Source organism: Procambarus clarkii, chromosome 58 (genome assembly GCF_040958095.1).
Source record: "Procambarus clarkii isolate CNS0578487 chromosome 58, FALCON_Pclarkii_2.0, whole genome shotgun sequence".
In the NCBI taxonomy this organism is placed as follows: domain Eukaryota; kingdom Metazoa; phylum Arthropoda; class Malacostraca; order Decapoda; family Cambaridae; genus Procambarus; species Procambarus clarkii.
The window spans coordinates 24,722,036-24,740,496 of NC_091207.1; the positions used below are offsets into that span (position 1 = coordinate 24,722,036).

At 46.8% G+C, this 18,461-nt stretch overlaps 1 protein-coding gene across 1 annotated transcript in view; it reads right to left on the minus strand.

Annotated features, from left to right (window-relative positions):
- Nucleotides 1-18,461, minus strand: part of LOC123768007 (histone-lysine N-methyltransferase 2D) — a 263,037-nt gene that overhangs the window by 217,225 nt on the left and 27,351 nt on the right. The window contains exons 2-3 of the mRNA XM_069306790.1: nucleotides 14,381-14,806; nucleotides 5,453-5,564 (exon numbers count right to left, since the gene is read on the minus strand). Coding sequence (XP_069162891.1) covers nucleotides 5,453-5,564; nucleotides 14,381-14,806 — 538 coding nt within the window. The remainder of the gene's footprint in view (nucleotides 1-5,452; nucleotides 5,565-14,380; nucleotides 14,807-18,461) is intronic.

The following is an 18,461-nucleotide window of genomic DNA, read 5'->3' on the forward strand; positions in this document are numbered from 1 at the left end:
CTCACACACACACCCACACACACCCACACACCCACACACACACCCACACCCACACACACACACACACACACACACACACCCACACACACACACACACACACACACACACACCCACACACACACACACACACACACACACCCACACTCACACACACACACACCCACACTCCACATCAGCCAACATTACCCACCCACATATATCAGGAAGCACGGAGCCCCAACAACCCCAGATAATAAACGACTGGAGAAAAGATATATGGAAAGACATACTGGTGGAAGGGAAGGCAGAGGATGGGTATCCCTTCCCACCCCCTCCCCCCCTCCCTTCTCTCCCATCGTACAGAGAGGACGAGGATGAGTAAGGGGAGTCTAGGATGTGAGTTTTGAAGGATGAGTAGAATCTTGGAGATAAAAGAGAGTCTTCCGGGTGGGGGAGGATCATGTAGGAGGGGAGATTCATGGAAAAGAAGGGGTGGGGAAATCTTGGAGGTGGGGGAGAGTCTTTGAGGAGGGGGCAGGACGTTAGAGGGGGGGGAGGGGAATGGTAGTAGAATCGACCCGTGTCTCGCGGCCGGGTTCGAGGCCTGAAAAAGAGACAGTCAGTTGGGCATTAATAGATTCACCCCTATTCACCCAGCAGTAACTAGAACCTGGTTGTAAATCAATAATCGGGCGTGTTCCAGGTAAACATACTAATGGGGTATCGTTTAGCGAAAGATCTCAGCCTTTTAAAACGAGTCAGAAGTCATTTACTCATGTAAAAAAATATATTTTTACTAAAATACAATACTGTTAACAGTAAAAACTCTACTGTTTACAATTGGTCGTTCTTTCATCTTTATGTCGTTCTCGGAAAATTTAAAACAAACTCCTGTTGCCTCACTGTTTTTTCTTTAATTTAGAGAGAATAATTTTACTTTATTTTTTCTCGTAAATTTCGCATTTTAGTGACAATTATTTTTTTCAGGTAAACAATAATAACTTTCCTCTCATCTTTTTGCCTGCACATCACCACCAGTACATTCATACGTGCACGTTACCACCTGTATATTTACTCCTGTACATCCAAACCACATACGTCAGATCAGTCCAGTAATATGAAGCTCGGATGAGAAAAAATTATTGCATTAGGCATAAAACAAAGCTGTATAGAGTTTACAGCTGCGCTACAGCTGAAAGGTATGAGATATAAGTTAAACGAATTAAATCTAATATCAATGGAAGAAAATGAAGTATGTGAGACATGATCACAACATACAAAATACTCATGCAATAGACAATGGCAAAGTTGGCACACGAACAAGGGATACAAGGGATGTAGAGGGGAAACTGTGTACCGGAATGAGCCATCGGGATGTCAACGATCTTGTCATTGTCAGAGTAGAGAAAAATAGAATGCACTAAGTTGAGTAGCGGAGGTAGACTCCATACACAGCTTTAAATGTAAGTTGGAACCGGATCAATAAGTTTCAAAACCTCTGCGTCAGTTTAGTGAGCCTGTAGGAGCCTGGCACCGAGAGAATCTGGCTCTGAGAGAGAGTCTAGCACTGACTTGGGCGGAACCAAAGAGCTGTAGCTAATACCCCCGACAGTGTATATTTAGGTTAGTACAACTAGATAAGTTCAATCATCACATACATTTACACACACACACACATATATATACATTTGGACCCCAGCCAGGCTAGCTTCTGTCGTGAGTTTCCACCCCATATATATATATATATATATATATATATATATATATATATATATATATATATATATATATGGGGGAGTCACAGGAGGTCAGAAGCCACAGATGATCAGAGGTCAGGAGTCAGGAGTAGGCCAAAGGTCAGAGGTTAGTAGTCATTAGTAGCCAGATTAGGTCAAACGTCAGATGACAGGAGTGAGAGGAGGTCAGAGGACAGGAGTGAGAGGAGGTCAGAGGTCAGGAGAGAACACAGGTCAGAGGTCAGACAATATCACTTATTCACAAACTCTACGGGGAACCCGACCTGCATCACCCTTAAAGAACTTTAATGAACTAAAGTAGCAGATAATAAAGGATTTAGTTACAAAAAATAATCAGGAAATTCTTAATGTAAAGAGAAAATGTCACATTGATCTATTACTTCTAATCAATATCAATTGATTAGAAGATCTATTACTTCTAATCAATATCAATTGATTAGAAGATCTATTACTTCTAATCCAACACTGGGAACATCATTGCTCTGTCAGTATAATCGATACCTATCATTTTAATTATTAAAATTATAGATGTTATTCCTTTAAGATGTATGCTAGAGCCCTTAATACAACGGCTACCGTGAACACCCTTGATACAACAGCTGATGTGATCACAATACAACAGCTACTGTGACCCTTAATACAACAGGTACAGTGAACACCCTTGATACAACAGCTACAGTGAACACCCTTAATACAACAGGTACAGTGAACACCCCTAATACAACAGGTACAGTGAACACCCGTAATACAACAGGTACAGTGAACACCCCTAATACAACAGGTACAGTGAACACCCTTAATACAACAGGTACAGTGAACACCCGTAATACAACAGGTACAGTGAACACCCTTAATACAACAGGTACAGTGAACACCCGTAATACAACAGGTACAGTGAACACCCTTAATACAACAGGTACAGTGAACACCCTTAATACAACAGGTACAGTGAACACCCTTAATACAGCAGCTACAGTGAACACCCTTAATACAACAGCTACAGTGAACACCCTTAATACAACAGCTACAGTGAACACCCTTAATACAACAGCTACAGTGAACACCCTTAATACAACAGCTACAGTGAACACCCTTAATACAACAGGTACAGTGAACACCCTTAATACAACAGCTACAGTGAACACCCTTAATACAACAGCTACAGTGAACACCCTTAATACAACAGGTACAGTGAACACCCTTAATACAACAGCTACAGTGAACACCCTTAATACAACAGGTACAGTGAACACCCTTAATACAACAGGTACAGTGAACACCCTTAATACAACAGCTACAGTGAACACCCTTAATACAACAGCTACAGTGAACACCCTTAATACAACAGCTACAGTGAACACCCTTAATACAACAGCTACAGTGAACACCCTTAATACAACAGCTACAGTGAACACCCGCACTTGGACCAATTGCAGCTAATCTTACTGAACTGGTCTTTTGGGCTCCGTGACGAGTGAAGACACCTGCTTGATGGGGTTCTGGGAGTTCTTCGACTCCCCAAGCCCGGCCCGAGGCCAGGCTCGACTTGTGCGAGCTTGGTCCACCAGGCTGTTGCTTGGAGCAGCCCGCAGGCCCACATATCCACCACGCGTGTTCCTTAGAAGGCGAGAGAATCTACACTACCTGTGTGGTATCTTCAGAGTGTGGTCTAAATACTGTTTACACTTGTTAATGCTAACTAGCTCACCAAGATTATAACTTGCTTAGCTAAATGAATTGTGGGGTTCAGTCCCCTGAGCCCATTATATGTGGCTCTGTAACCCTTCCCACTACCGCCCACAGGATGGGTATGGGCTGCATAGTAGGCATCCATCAGTCTCAGGAGACTATGGAGTTGAGCTCTGATGTCGGCCTGGTCTGGAGTGGCCTCACCAGGGCACAAAGCCAGGGTAGGTTGTTTAACAGGTACATGATGTTTAACAGTGATAAATTCCAGGTACTCAGGTACGGTAAAAATGAGGACCTTAAACATAATACAGGGTACAAAACACAATCAAATGTGCCCATAGTAGGAAAACAGCATGTAAAGGATTTGGGAATAATAATGTCTGACGACCTAACGTTTAAGGAGCATAACCAAGCAAATATTGCGACAGCCAGAAAAATGATAGGATGGATTACGAGAACTTTCAAATCCAGGGATCCCATCACAATGGTTGTACTCTTCAAGTCACTTGTGTTGTCCCGTCTTGAGTACTGCTCAGTACTCACTTCCCCCTTCAGAGCAGGAGAGATTGCTGAAATAGAGGGAATACAGAGAACATATACGGCACGCATAGACGCAATAAAGCACCTAAATTATTGGGATCGTCTGAAAGCCCTCCAAATGTACTCACTAGAAAGAAGACGAGAGAGATATCAAATAATATACACCTGGAAGATACTGGAGGGCCAAGTACCAAATCTACACAGTAAAATAACAACGTACTGGAGTGAACGACATGGAAGAAAATGTAGAATAGAACCAATGAAGAGCAGAGGTGCCATAGGCACAATCAGAGAACACTGTATAAACATCAGAGGTCCGCGGTTGTTCAACGTCCTCCCAGCAAGCATAAGAAATATTGCCGGAACAACCGTGGACATTTTCAAGAGGAAACTAGATTTATTCCTCCAAGGAGTGCCGGACCAACCGGGCTGTGGTGGGTATGTGGGCCTGCGGGCCGCTCCAAGCAACAGTCTGGTGGACCAAACTCTCACAAGTCGGGCCGGGCTTGGGGAGTAGAAGAACTCCCAGAACCCCATCAACCAGGTATCAACCAGGTATCAACCAGGTTGATTCGGGGGAGAAGCTGTTACTCAGGCAGCAGGTCTAAGTTTAGTTTAGTTCATAAATGAACTAAACTAAACTCATGTGTTAACCTTGGGTGCCCTCTGGTGACCTCTAGAGGTCAGCAGGGTTAGTGGGGTGTCCGATGAGGGTCACCCCTGGATAGGTTAGGTGAAGTTAAGTTAGGTTAGGTTAGGTTTGGTTAACCCTGTGATCCCGTGATCGGGTAGCCCGTCCTCTCAACTAATACGTCTCATTCGGTACGTAATGGTCCTTAACACACAAATTACAATTTACTACGACACGTAGAAGCTCACAAATACCCACGTTTTCTGTGCATGCGTTGATTAGGTTAGGTAGGTTGCTTGGGTATGTACGTTTCTGGTTAGCTTAGCACCTTGCATCGTGTACGTTGTTGCAAATCAGGAGCAGAATGACAAGGACCTGTCCTAGATAGTTTGTGGTGACGTCTGTCCCCATACATGTACTCATAAGTACATATCACTACATAGTTCGGTGTCATGCTTACAATGGGCTAGTGGACTACGGGCTCACCATAGCCCGTGCTACCTGGAACATTTTGTTCCTGGTAGCGAATCTTAAACAACAATAACATACAATGAGCTGAAGAAAGGCGTCACACCGGTGAGACTCCTAGAATAGAAACTACTTCCTAGTGGCACTCACCCTGAGACAAGAACTATAAAACTATACCTCTCGAAGGAGGTGGGAAGGCAAGTATCAGGGGGAAAGCGCCAAGCCATTACGACTATATAGCACTGGGAAGAGGGTCAGGATAAGGATTTGGGATGGGACGGGGGGAAGGAATGGTGCCCAACCACTTGAATGGGCACAGAGAAGACAAGGCCCTGTCTGAAGGAAGGAAGGGAGGGAGGGAGGGAGGGAGAGAGGGAGGCCTCTTACCTTCGTCTAGTAGGGGTGTCGTGGCTCTCCATCTCCTTGGCCTTCTCCATCACACTCTCAATGATGGCTCTCTCCTCCTCGCTCAGCTGACTCAGGTCCACGTCCGGTGCTCCTGTGGAGAAGGAAAACAAGACGCTCTCATCTCCTCATAACAACGCCTTGTATTCTGACACTAATCAGCTTAGCATTTTAAAAGCACCGAATCACCTTCTGTGGTTGATTGTTCAATAAACCCTTGAACTATATGTTTAACACATCTCTCACCCTGTCCATGGAGGACAGAAGAAAATGTATATATGTTGGTTAGCATTGTAAATGTGTGGCCACGTCTGTGGTAGAAAAAAAAAACTAATCAGCGCCCTGAACCCTAAGACACATAAGATGCTGTGAATCACACGTAAGATGCAGATAGTTGCTTAAATAGCTAATTAGACCCCCCCCAATTACCGTCATCTTGAAGATTAACATGATAGCTTCGTGGATATACGACACGTATTTGTTAAAAAGCATTTCTTCTTTACGTGGACAGAAAACCTGTATTAAAACATCGAAGTCACTGTAGGGCATCTTCTGGCCTTCCTCAAATTGCTAACCACAACAGTTGCCTAACTCCTGGATACCAATTCTAATGTTCGGTGAACAGACACATTACAGGTGAAAGGAAACGTGTCCAATCATATCCAATCATATAGGGAGCCGGTCGGCCGAGCGGACGGCACGCTGGACTTGTGATCCTGTGGTCCTGGGTTCGATCCCAGGCGCCGGCGAGAAACAATGGGCAAAGTTTCTTTCACTCTATGCCTCTGTTACCTAGCAGTAAAATAGGTACCTGGGTGTTAGTCAGCTGTCACGGGCTGCTTCCTGGGGGTGGAGGCCTGGTCGAGGACCGGGCCGCGGGGACACTAAAGCCCCGAAATCATCTCCAGATAACCTCCAGATCCTGGCGGGGTAATGAACCCGGGTCGCTCGAGTGTGAGTCGAGGACGTAGACTACTGTACTAAAGGACCCATTTAATTGGTTTGGTGTTGGGCTTAAGGCCTATCAACCTCTGGAGGGTTATTAAGCTCATCACAATATATTACAGCCCAACTACCATATGTACTTTAGTAAACTCTCATTGTATATACTAATCCAAGAAGCGGGGGTATACCCAATATATACCCATTCGGTATATATACCCAATGTAAGATTATTTGCATAAAACATGTATTCATTTCTATCATAATTTCTATTCACTTAATAATAATCCTTGTTTTATTTCAATAATGTTCAGCCAAATATTTAAATGATGCAATCAGGCAGTCACTGGGTGAATGATACCTAATGTGTTTGGTGTCAAGTTGATGTTTCTCACCATCAACTCAGAGGCAATCAGCAGATTGCTGCCCATCAGTGTAGCCCCCACTCTGCTGCCCACCAGTGTAGCCCCTCTCTGCTGCCCACCAGTGTAGCCCCCACTCTGCTGCCCACCAGTGTAGCCCCCACTCTGCTGCCCACCAGTGTAGCCCCTCTCTGCTGCCCACCAGTGTAGCCCCTCTCTGCTGCCCACCAGTGTAGCCCCTCTCTGCTGCCCACCAGTGTAGCCCCTCTCTGCTGCCCACCAGTGTAGCCCCACTCTGCTGCCCACCAGTGTAGCCCCTCTCTGCTGCCCACCAGTGTAGCCCCACTCTGCTGCCCACCAGTGTAGCCCCACTCTGCTGCCCACCAGTGTAGCCCCACTCTGCTGCCCACCAGTGTAGCCCCTCTCTGCTGCCCACCAGTGTAGCCCCACTCTGCTGCCCACCAGTGTAGCCCCTCTCTGCTGCCCACCAGTGTAGCCCCTCTCTGCTGCCCACCAGTGTAGCCCCCACTCTGCTGCCCACCAGTGTAGCCCCCACTCTGCTGCCCACCAGTGTAGCCCCTCTCTGCTGCCCACCAGTGTAGCCCCTCTCTGCTGCCCACCAGTGTAGCCCCTCTCTGCTGCCCACCAGTGTAGCCCCTCTCTGCTGCCCACCAGTGTAGCCCCACTCTGCTGCCCACCAGTGTAGCCCCTCTCTGCTGCCCACCAGTGTAGCCCCCACTCTGCTGCCCACCAGTGTAGCCCCCACTCTGCTGCCCACCAGTGTAGCCCCTCTCTGCTGCCCACCAGTGTAGCCCCTCTCTGCTGCCCACCAGTGTAGCCCCTCTCTGCTGCCCACCAGTGTAGCCCCTCTCTGCTGCCCACCAGTGTAGCCCCCACTCTGCTGCCCACCAGTGTAGCCCCCACTCTGCTGCCCACCAGTGTAGCCCCCACTCTGCTGCCCACCAGTGTAGCCCCTCTCTGCTGCCCACCAGTGTAGCCCCTCTCTGCTGCCCACCAGTGTAGCCCCCACTCTGCTGCCCACCAGTGTAGCCCCACTCTGCTGCCCACCAGTGTAGCCCCCACTCTGCTGCCCACCAGTGTAGCCCCCACTCTGCTGCCCACCAGTGTAGCCCCTCTCTGCTGCCCACCAGTGTAGCCCCTCTCTGCTGCCCACCAGTGTAGCCCCTCTCTGCTGCCCACCAGTGTAGCCCCTCTCTGCTGCCCACCAGTGTAGCCCCTCTCTGCTGCCCACCAGTGTAGCCCCTCTCTGCTGCCCACCAGTGTAGCCCCACTCTGCTGCCCACCAGTGTAGCCCCTCTCTGCTGCCCACCAGTGTAGCCCCTCTCTGCTGCCCACCAGTGCAGCCCCACTCTGCTGCCCACCAGTGTAGCCCCCACTCTGCTGCCCACCAGTGTAGCCCCCACTCTGCTGCCCACCAGTGTAGCCCCTCTCTGCTGCCCACCAGTGCAGCCCCACTCTGCTGCCCACCAGTGTAGCCCCCACTCTGCTGCCCACCAGTGTAGCCCCTCTCTGCTGCCCACCAGTGCAGCCCCACTCTGCTGCCCACCAGTGTAGCCCCACTCTGCTGCCCACCAGTGTAGCCCCTCTCTGCTGCCCACCAGTGTAGCCCCTCTCTGCTGCCCACCAGTGTAGCCCCACTCTGCTGCCCACCAGTGTAGTCCCTCTCTGCTGCCCACCAGTGCAGCCCCACTCTGCTGCCCACCAGTGTAGCCCCACTCTGCTGCCCACCAGTGTAGCCCCACTCTGCTGCCCACCAGTGTAGCCCCACTCTGCTGCCCACCAGTGTAGCCCCACTCTGCTGCCCACCAGTGTAGCCCCACTCTGCTGCCCACCAGTGTAGCCCCACTCTGCTGCCCACCAGTGTAGCCCCCACTCTGCTGCCCACCAGTGTAGCCCCACTCTGCTGCCCACCAGTGTAGCCCCTCTCTGCTGCCCACCAGTGCAGCCCCACTCTGCTGCCCACCAGTGTAGCCCCACTCTGCTGCCCACCAGTGTAGCCCCACTCTGCTGCCCACCAGTGTAGCCCCACTCTGCTGCCCACCAGTGTAGCCCCACTCTGCTGCCCACCAGTGTAGCCCCACTCTGCTGCCCACCAGTGTAGCCCCACTCTGCTGCCCACCAGTGTAGCCCCACTCTGCTGCCCACCAGTGTAGCCCCACTCTGCTGCCCACCAGTGTAGCCCCACTCTGCTGCCCACCAGTGTAGCCCCACTCTGCTGCCCACCAGTGTAGCCCCACTCTGCTGCCCACCAGTGTAGCCCCACTCTGCTGCCCACCAGTGTAGCCCCCACTCTGCTGCCCACCAGTGTAGCCCCACTCTGCTGCCCACCAGTGTAGCCCCTCTCTGCTGCCCACCAGTGCAGCCCCACTCTGCTGCCCACCAGTGTAGCCCCACTCTGCTGCCCACCAGTGTAGCCCCACTCTGCTGCCCACCAGTGTAGCCCCACTCTGCTGCCCACCAGTGTAGCCCCACTCTGCTGCCCACCAGTGTAGCCCCACTCTGCTGCCCACCAGTGTAGCCCCACTCTGCTGCCCACCAGTGTAGCCCCACTCTGCTGCCCACCAGTGTAGCCCCACTCTGCTGCCCACCAGTGTAGCCCCACTCTGCTGCCCACCAGTGTAGCCCCACTCTGCTGCCCACCAGTGTAGCCCCACTCTGCTGCCCACCAGTGTAGCCCCACTCTGCTGCCCACCAGTGTAGCCCCACTCTGCTGCCCACCAGTGTAGCCCCACTCTGCTGCCCACCAGTGTAGCCCCACTCTGCTGCCCACCAATGACCTAATAGAACTCGTCCCCCGGAGGTCATGTATTTTGCACCTACACCTTGACCTCTGTCTGTTCTCAGCATATATAACCAACTTTGCCAACAAAACGACAGCAAAATTGCCTAATCCTCGAGTCATTAACATTGTATTCCATCGATTGGGCCGAAGGACACGATGTTTAAGAGATCTAACCCGATGGGAGAAATTCTGCCATTCTCAGACGAAACGTAGATTGCTAAATTTTATTTAGCAAATAAGCCAAGCCAGAGGACGGAGGGTGTGGTACAACGGTACCCCCACCAGCACCAGGCGAGGGTGTGGTACAACGGTACCCCCACCAGCACCAGGCGAGGGTGTGGTACAACGGTACCCCCACCAGGCGAGGGTGTGGTACAACGGTACCCCCACCAGCACCAGGCGAGGGTGTGGTACTACGGTACCCCCACCAGGCGAGGGTGTGGTACTACGGTACCCCCACCAGGCGAGGGTGTGGTACTACGGTACCCCCACCAGGCGAGGGTGTGGTACTACGGTACCCCCACCAGGCGAGGGTGTGGTACTACGGTACCCCCACCAGGCGAGGGTGTGGTACTACGGTACCCCCACCAGGCGAGGGTGTGGTACTACGGTACCCCCACCAGGCGAGGGTGTGGTACTACGGTACCCCCACCAGGCGAGGGTGTGGTACTACGGTACCCCCACCAGGCGAGGGTGTGGTACTACGGTACCCCCACCAGGCGAGGGTGTGGTACTACGGTACCCCCACTAGCACCAGGCGAGGGTGTGGTACTACGGTACCCCCACCAGCACCAGGCGAGGGTGTGGTATTGATTGACGGCAGACAGTACTAAGACTATCCACCGTGTACTCGCCTCTGGCTACCCTAAAGTCCCTTACTGAGCAAAAAAAAAACAGTGCTATATCAGTATAGCACTTTTCTAATATATAATATATGTATATATAACAAACTTTAAACATCACCCACCAGTGGGCCTCAAACCCAGAAAGCACAACTATCTTCCAGTAGCTGCCATAACTAGTACGCCTTAGTCCACTACACTAAAATCAGACCCTTAAAAGAGATAGAGATTTCGAGGTATTTACCTATAGACACGAGTTTTCCCCACATTGACAGTGGCTTGATGAAAGACCGTGAAGTAACCCCCCTCACCACTCAGGTGTCCTTGGGAGGTGGAGATATTTGGGGCAAATACCTCGAAATCTCTATCTCTTTTAAGGGTCTGATGTTGGTGTAGTGGGCTAAGGCATACAAGTTATGGCAGCGACTGGAAGGTACTTGTGCTTTCTGGGTTCGAGGCCCATTGGAAGGTGTTGTCTAAAGTTTGTTAAACTTCACTTGTGGTTTAAAAGCAAGTCAGTGTATATATATATATATATATATATATATATATATATATATATATATATATATATATATATATATATATATTGGTAGCAGTCTTTCTTGTAAACATATATTGTTGAATATGACCGAAAGGTTAAGATTAATAATCTAACACGAATCTTCTCAATATTTCTTACGTTTTTCTTCACTGTCAAGGGTCCCTACAACAGTACCAGAGGTGGTACTCCTACATATATATATATATATATATATATATATATATATATATATATATATATATATATATATATATATATATATATATATATATATATATATATATAAATAGAGAGAGAGAGAGAGAGAGAGAGAGAGAGAGAGAGAGAGAGAGAGAGAGAGAGAGAGAGACTATTTATTTATATATATAACTGTTGTAAAATAAAGACTGTTCTTCCAAACATTCTCGTTGTCGAGTCACGTGACTGCACCCTCCTGGGGGCCCCCATTGGCCCACAAGCACTCGAGGAGGTCCTGGAGGCAAAGATCACTGATCTAAGGAGAATGCTGGACAGGACTGACAAGATTGATGCCCATGATGCTCTCTTCCTCCTCACAAGATGCCTGTCTCTCCCCAAGTTGACCTACTTTCTGAGATGTTCTCCATCCTACAGCAGGCCTAAATTAAATGTGTATGACACCCTTCTGAGGTCCATGCTGGTGAAAGTCCTGAACCTTCCGCTGGACGATTCTCAATGGGAGCAAGCACCCCTTCCTATAAGACTCGGCGGCCTTGTTGTCCGCATAGCTTCCCACATTGCTGTACAAGTCTTTTTTCCTCCTCCCATGCATCGTATGACCTCGTAAAAGATATCCTACTAGAACCCCTGAATGGTTTAGCAGGGATACACGATCCTGCTTTCACTGAATGTTCAAATCAGTGGGATGCTCTTGCAGCCCCAGCACCCATCACAGATCCAACAAAAAAAATAGAAACAATCTAGCTGAGATTACCCACTAATGAACAAAATATTTGATTCCATGCTCAGCGCAGAAACATCAGATGAGGAGAAAGCCCGCCTGAGAGCAGTGGATGCCCCCCATGCAGGGGACTTCCTTCTGGCTTTACCCATGTCGGGAACAGGCATGCGTCTGGATCCAGAATCCCTTCGTGTAGCAGGGATTGGTGCACCATTTCGCCTTGGTGCCCCAATTCACATTGAATACAAGAGTATACAACAGGGTGGAAGCAGACCAATATGGACTCCATGGGTTGCACTACGAAAGCTTAATGGGCTGGCATGCAAGACAAGAAGATTAATGACATCATCAAGAGGAGCCTTGCCTCACCTCAGTGTCCAGCGGAGAGAGAACCTCGTATCTTACGGGACTAAAACCTGATGATCCAGCACTTCGCCCAGATGGCATCACAATATACCCCTGGAAGAGGGGGCAGACAGCTGGTGTGGGACTACACATGTGTATCCACCCTGACATCTACATACGCTTCGGTGCTGATCAAGCAGGTGGGGCGGCCAACCACAGGGAAACAGCAAAATCAATTAAGTACAAGCGACTGGAAGGTCAATACACCTTTGTTCCCATAGCGTCTGAGACACACGGCCCCTGGGGCAAGAGTGCGTTGGGTTTCCTCAAAGAATTAGGCTCCAAACTCACTGACGTCACCAGAGACCCAAGGACTGAGAGTTTCTTGTTTCAGCGCCTCAGTGTGGCGATCCAGAGGGGAAACGCCTGCTGCATCCTCGGTTCCTGTCAGGAAGCTGAGGAGCTCCAAGTGATCCATAACCTTTAAGCACTTATTATATTAACCAATGTACATCATGTAACCCTTTAAATATATATATATATATATATATATATATATATATATATATATATATATATATATATATATATATATGTATGTATGTATGTATGTATGTATGTGTGTTACGTAACGATAACAAATAGACAAATAGAATTGACTAATATAGAAATTCTTCTCCTGTGAAGAAAACAATAGAAAGCTACAATTAATGAATCATTAGAGGCCACATAGTTAAGTATTTACCAGCCTACATATCATGCAACAAGAAGCCAGGACTACTTTGCTAATACTTTTACTTATTAACTGTATTTCTGTGCATTTATTTTTCACTCTCCTTACGGTTTCTAATTATAATTACCTTACCTTATCTTCTGTGTGGGCATGTGTCTTTCTCTCTTCTCTCTCTCTCTCTCTCTCTCTCTCTCTCTCTCTCTCTCTCTCTCTCTCTCTCTCTCTCTCTCTCTCTCTCTCTCTCTCTCTCTCTCTCTCTCTCTCTCTCTCTCTCAATTATTGTGTTTACATTTGAACATTATTCTGACGTTTGAAAGTATTATTCTGACGTTTCAGTGTATCTCTAGGTGCAAATGCTGTGTTTGTGTGTGTTTGTGTGTTTTAGAATACATGTTTAAGTATGGCTTTGAATACGTGTGTGTGTGTGTGTGTGTGTGTGTGTGTATGTGTGTGTTTTTGTGTGTGTGTGTACAAACGTACGCATCACCCTGACCTATTTAGGCAGTGCTACGCAAACCCAAAAAAAGCCTTTATCTCCTAATTATGCAACCCCTTCACATTTGTTCAGTATATCTACGCAAGTTTTGCGTAAAGGTCTACACTTACACAATATTAAATTCCAAGATAAACTTGCACATAAACTGATTTATATATAAAAAATACATTGTTAATTTCTAAAAAAAATACATAAGCGTGGCAGGAGCAGATGATTAATGAGAGTGCTTTCAGTTTTATATATTAGTTGATGTTTATTGTGAAATTAACACGTGAAAACATTATCATCTAGCGTTTTACAGGACTAAATGTTTACTGTGTGTTTATATGCATTAAGGTATTGAGGCAGCTTTAAATTATAGGCTTCTACGCTAACTACTTCTTAACCCGAAGGCCTACGGGAGCCTTCAGCGAGGCCTCTCGTATAATACATCGCCATCTGACGTCAAAATTCCCCAATGAACAAAATATGATGCACCGTAAATCGTTCCGGCTCACAAACGTATCACGTTTTCTATGAGTGGATCAGTCGGTTAGGTAAGGTTCGGACAATTGAGTACATCATTTTCTGTCCATTGTGATAACTCGAGAGAACGGGCTAGTTCGCTGGTTAGGGCGGCTAGGGGGGCCGTCTGTGCCCCCGGCTCTAGCCCAAGCCTTGTCTACTAACGTGCACTTTGCTAAAATAGGAGAAATAAAATCGTGCTGTAAGGGTGAGATGCTGAAGAGACTATGTGGCCGGGGCGGCCTAAGTGGCTAGGTTTAGTGGCGGCATTCTACTTGAGCAGCTGATGAGCATTGTATCATGTGCTGCTCACTGTGCAGCTGCTGAGCACCGTCTCATGTGCTCACCAGCAGCACAATGTGTCCAGCGCCTCGCTAAGAAAAAAAAAACTTGATCTAACTTTATCCGGTTTAAACTTACTTGCTTGAGCTTGGCCCCCGGGGGAGCCCGCAGGTGGCAGTGTGATGCCCTGAGGGGTTGGGGCCATCGGCCCCTGTGTAGATGGCCAAGCGTGGGGCTGCTGCCCCACTTGTGGACCCAACTTCTCTTGCATGGAACCCACAGGACCCGCACTACCCACACTCGAAGCACTGGAACCCTGACTAATTTGATGTCCCTGTGGATCTTGTCCTAAGGATCCTTGCCTATATATCCCAGGTTTTTTATCCTGAATTCCCCTGGCCTGGCTTAACAAGTCCTGCCCACTAAATCTCAGGCTTTGATTGTCTTGCATAGAATCCAACGAACTTTGTGCTCTAAAGGGCTGAAACCCCTGGTTGTGGGGGGCCATGCTTCCAGCGGCCTTGTTGAGGCCCTCTGAGAGGGGAGGTCTCTGCAGCTCACCGCCTGTGGGAGACAAGAGCACAAGTCCCAGACTTAGTAATCTACTGTAATGTGTCTGCCTGGTCGTCTGCCAACGTGGTATTAGCACATTCTCCTGCAGAAGACCTGTAAAGTATATACATGGTAAGTCACATCATGATGAACAGAATGAACATGGTGAACAGAAGGTACATGGTGAACAGAAGGTACATGGGGAACAGAAGGTACATGGTGAACAGAAGGAACATGGGGAACAGAAGGTACATGGTGAACAGAAGGAACATGGGAAACAGTAGGTACATGGGGAACAGAAGGTACATGGTGAACAGAAGGTACATGGTGAACAGAAGGAACATGGTGAACAGAAGGAACATGGTGAACAGAAGGTACATGGTGAACAGAAGGAACATGGTGAACAGAAGGAAATTGATGAACAAAAGGAACTTGATGAACAAAAGGAACATGATGAACAGAAGGAACATGGTGAACAGAAGGAACATGATGAACAAAAAGGATAAAATGGTTACAACGTCAAATGAATGTAATAGAACAACGTCAAAAGTCGTGTTAGAACTACGTCAAAAGTCGTGTTAGAACAACGTCAAATGTCGCGTTAGAACAACGTCAAATGTCGTGTTAGAACAACGTCAAACGTCGTGTTAAAACAACGTCAAACGTCGTGTTAGAACAACGTCAAAAGTCGTGTTAGAACAACGTCAAAGGTCGTGTTAAAACAACGTCAAATGTCGTGTTAGAACAACGTCAAAAGTCGCGTTAGAACAACGTCAAAAGTGGTGTTAGAACAACGTCAAAAGTCGTGTTAAAACAACGTCAAATGTCGTGTTAGAACAACGTCAAAAGTGGTGTTAGAACAACGTCAAAAGTCGTGTTAAAACAACGTCAAATGTCGTGTTAGAACAACGTCAAAAGTCGTGTTAGAAAATAATGGATAATGTCATGACCCCACCTTACAACAGACGAAGGACACACAACAAAGTCAAAGGGAAACAAAGGATACACAACAGAGGCAGGAATATACACAACAGAGACAGCAAGATACACAACAGAAGCAGGAAGATACACAACAGAGGCAAGAATACACACAACAGAAGCTAGATGATATACAACAGAGATAGGAGGGTATCCATCTAGTAGACAAGCAACGTGATTGGCCAAAGGGAGAACTAACTACCTCCACGGTGAAGAACGACAAATTAACGATCGTAACAACGCCCGCCCAAACGACATCACACGTCTCTCTCTCTCTCCCCAGTGTCGTACGACAGGAATTTGCGCGGGGGAATTTAGAAAAAATTCTGAACGTCGCCACAGCGAAGGGAAGAGAATATTGGTTGTTCGGAATTCACAGATACTCGAAGATCATTGGAGCAGGAACCGGGGGGGGGGGTCGAACCGGCATCCTTGGCAACCTCTAGTTGCGTGTCTTATCCATGGGGGCCAGGACAATGCTACCCAGCCACTTTGACTGGACGGTAGAGCGACGGTCTCGCTTCATGCAGGTCGGTGTTCAATCCCCGACCGTCCACTTGTGATTGGGCACCATTCTTCCATCTCTCTCTCCGTCCCATCCCAAATCCTTATCCTGACCCCTTCCCAGTGCTATAAACTCGTAATGGCTTGACTCCTTCCTGTGGTAATTAAGACAAAAATTAAAAGCTATTGATTTTCTCAGACATATCACGACATTGTAGCTTCATTGTATATTCAAAGATTCTTTTATCATTATTATTATTATTATTATTATTATTATTATTTATTAGGGCCTTATTCACAAGTCTCTGAAGAGGGTAAGAAATGAGCATCATACTAAATACATTGACTATTTATTTGGCACTCAGCCCATACAGCTGTGTCTCTGTTGGACTTTAAACGTGTCTATATGACAGCGTTTAGGTCCAGGACCATAACCAAGTTGACTCGATTAAGGTCCGGATCGGACCGCAGAGTGGTCACGAACCCTTTATTTTCAGGTCAGCGAGATGGAGGTCTAATTTTCAGCCCCGTTATTGGGACTAACTGTTTGTAAATAGCTATATATCAGGTCAGACGTCATTAGGGAATATCTCGAATATTTATGCAACGTAGCAGCAATCTACCGTTCAGTGGACACACCATCCAAGAGTGGCGTTGGTTCGACGTTGATAACGATGATTTATCGATGAATTGACTTGGGTATCGTACCTCTTGGGCATCGTACGACCCATCGTTCCTGCGGTCGTACCTATACCAAGCAAGACGTTGATGAGGTATAAAATTCATTAATTAAAATGAAATACAAGAGTGATGGAAAATATATTGTATGGCGTATTTGTAAGACCTAGCGATTGATTCCCCTTTATGGGTTACGACATTGTGTATACGAGTTGTTAGGGTAAGAAATAAGCATCGGGGGTAAGAAATAATCGGGGGTAATCGGGGGGGGTTGTTAGGGTAAGAAATAAGCATATACGGGGAGACTTAACTATATTTACTAACTGTACATATGTATTTGTATTTAATATTTCCATGTATTGTTTCGGGTATCTGTGAATTGCTTGTTTGATTGACGTGTGAGCTGTCCGGTCTGTGTGTGTGTGTGTGTGTGTGTGAGTGCGTTCGTGGCTCATGCTTCAGGGCAGCCAACCCTTGCGAGTGTGGTCTGCCAATATTTAGTAAATCACTGTTATATGTTGTAGTTAGAATGAAAAAAAACATTTGCGTATGTTCTAATTCTGAAGTTTTGTATTCAGGTTCATTTATATTGTTGTTTTTAAGTACCCTGAGAGGATATACGGTATTCGTATAAGTTGGTAGTGTGTAGTTGACCTGTGGGGAGGGTTGGGGGGGCTGGAAGAGCTGCCTGCGTTCACTGGTCTGAGAGATTTGGTAGCTGTTGGTGGGAAATTTGTCGTGCTGTGATGAGCGTGTAGTGACGTTGGTCACTCGACTTGGTAATGGTCCAAGACAGACCGAAACGTCGTCGTCGTCTCCTTAGCTTGTGGTGTGTTGGTTTGGTCTTTATAGTAGCGTTATTATTTTGTCTTTTAAGGTAAGACTTAATTATTTGGAGATGATTGTTTTTGAAGTTAACAGTGTGTATATATATATATATATATATGTCGTACCTAGTAGCCAGAACTCACTTCTCAGCCTACTATTCAAGGCCCGATTTGCCTAATAAGCCAAGTTTTCCTGAATTAATATATTTACTATAATTTTTTTCTTATGAAATGATAAAGCTACCCTTTTCACTATGTATGAGGTCAATTTTTTTTTATTGGAGTTAAAATTAACGTAGATATATGACCGAACCTAACCAACCCTACCTAACCTAACCTAACCTATATATATAGGTAAGGTTAGGTTAGGTAGCCAAAAAAAGCTAGGTTAGGTTAGGTTAGGTAGGTTAGGTAGACGAAAAAACATTAATTCATGAAAACTTGGCTTATTAGGCAAATCGGGCCTTGCATAGTAGGCTGAGAAGTGAGTTCTGGCTACTAGGTACGACATATATATATATATATATATATATATATATATATATATATATATATATATAATATATATATATATATATATATATATATATATAATATATATATTTTTTTTTTTACTTGTAAATCTCGTGGCTTCGTGACGTATTATATATTTTTCTTTGTAGGGACTTGAAGTCATTTTC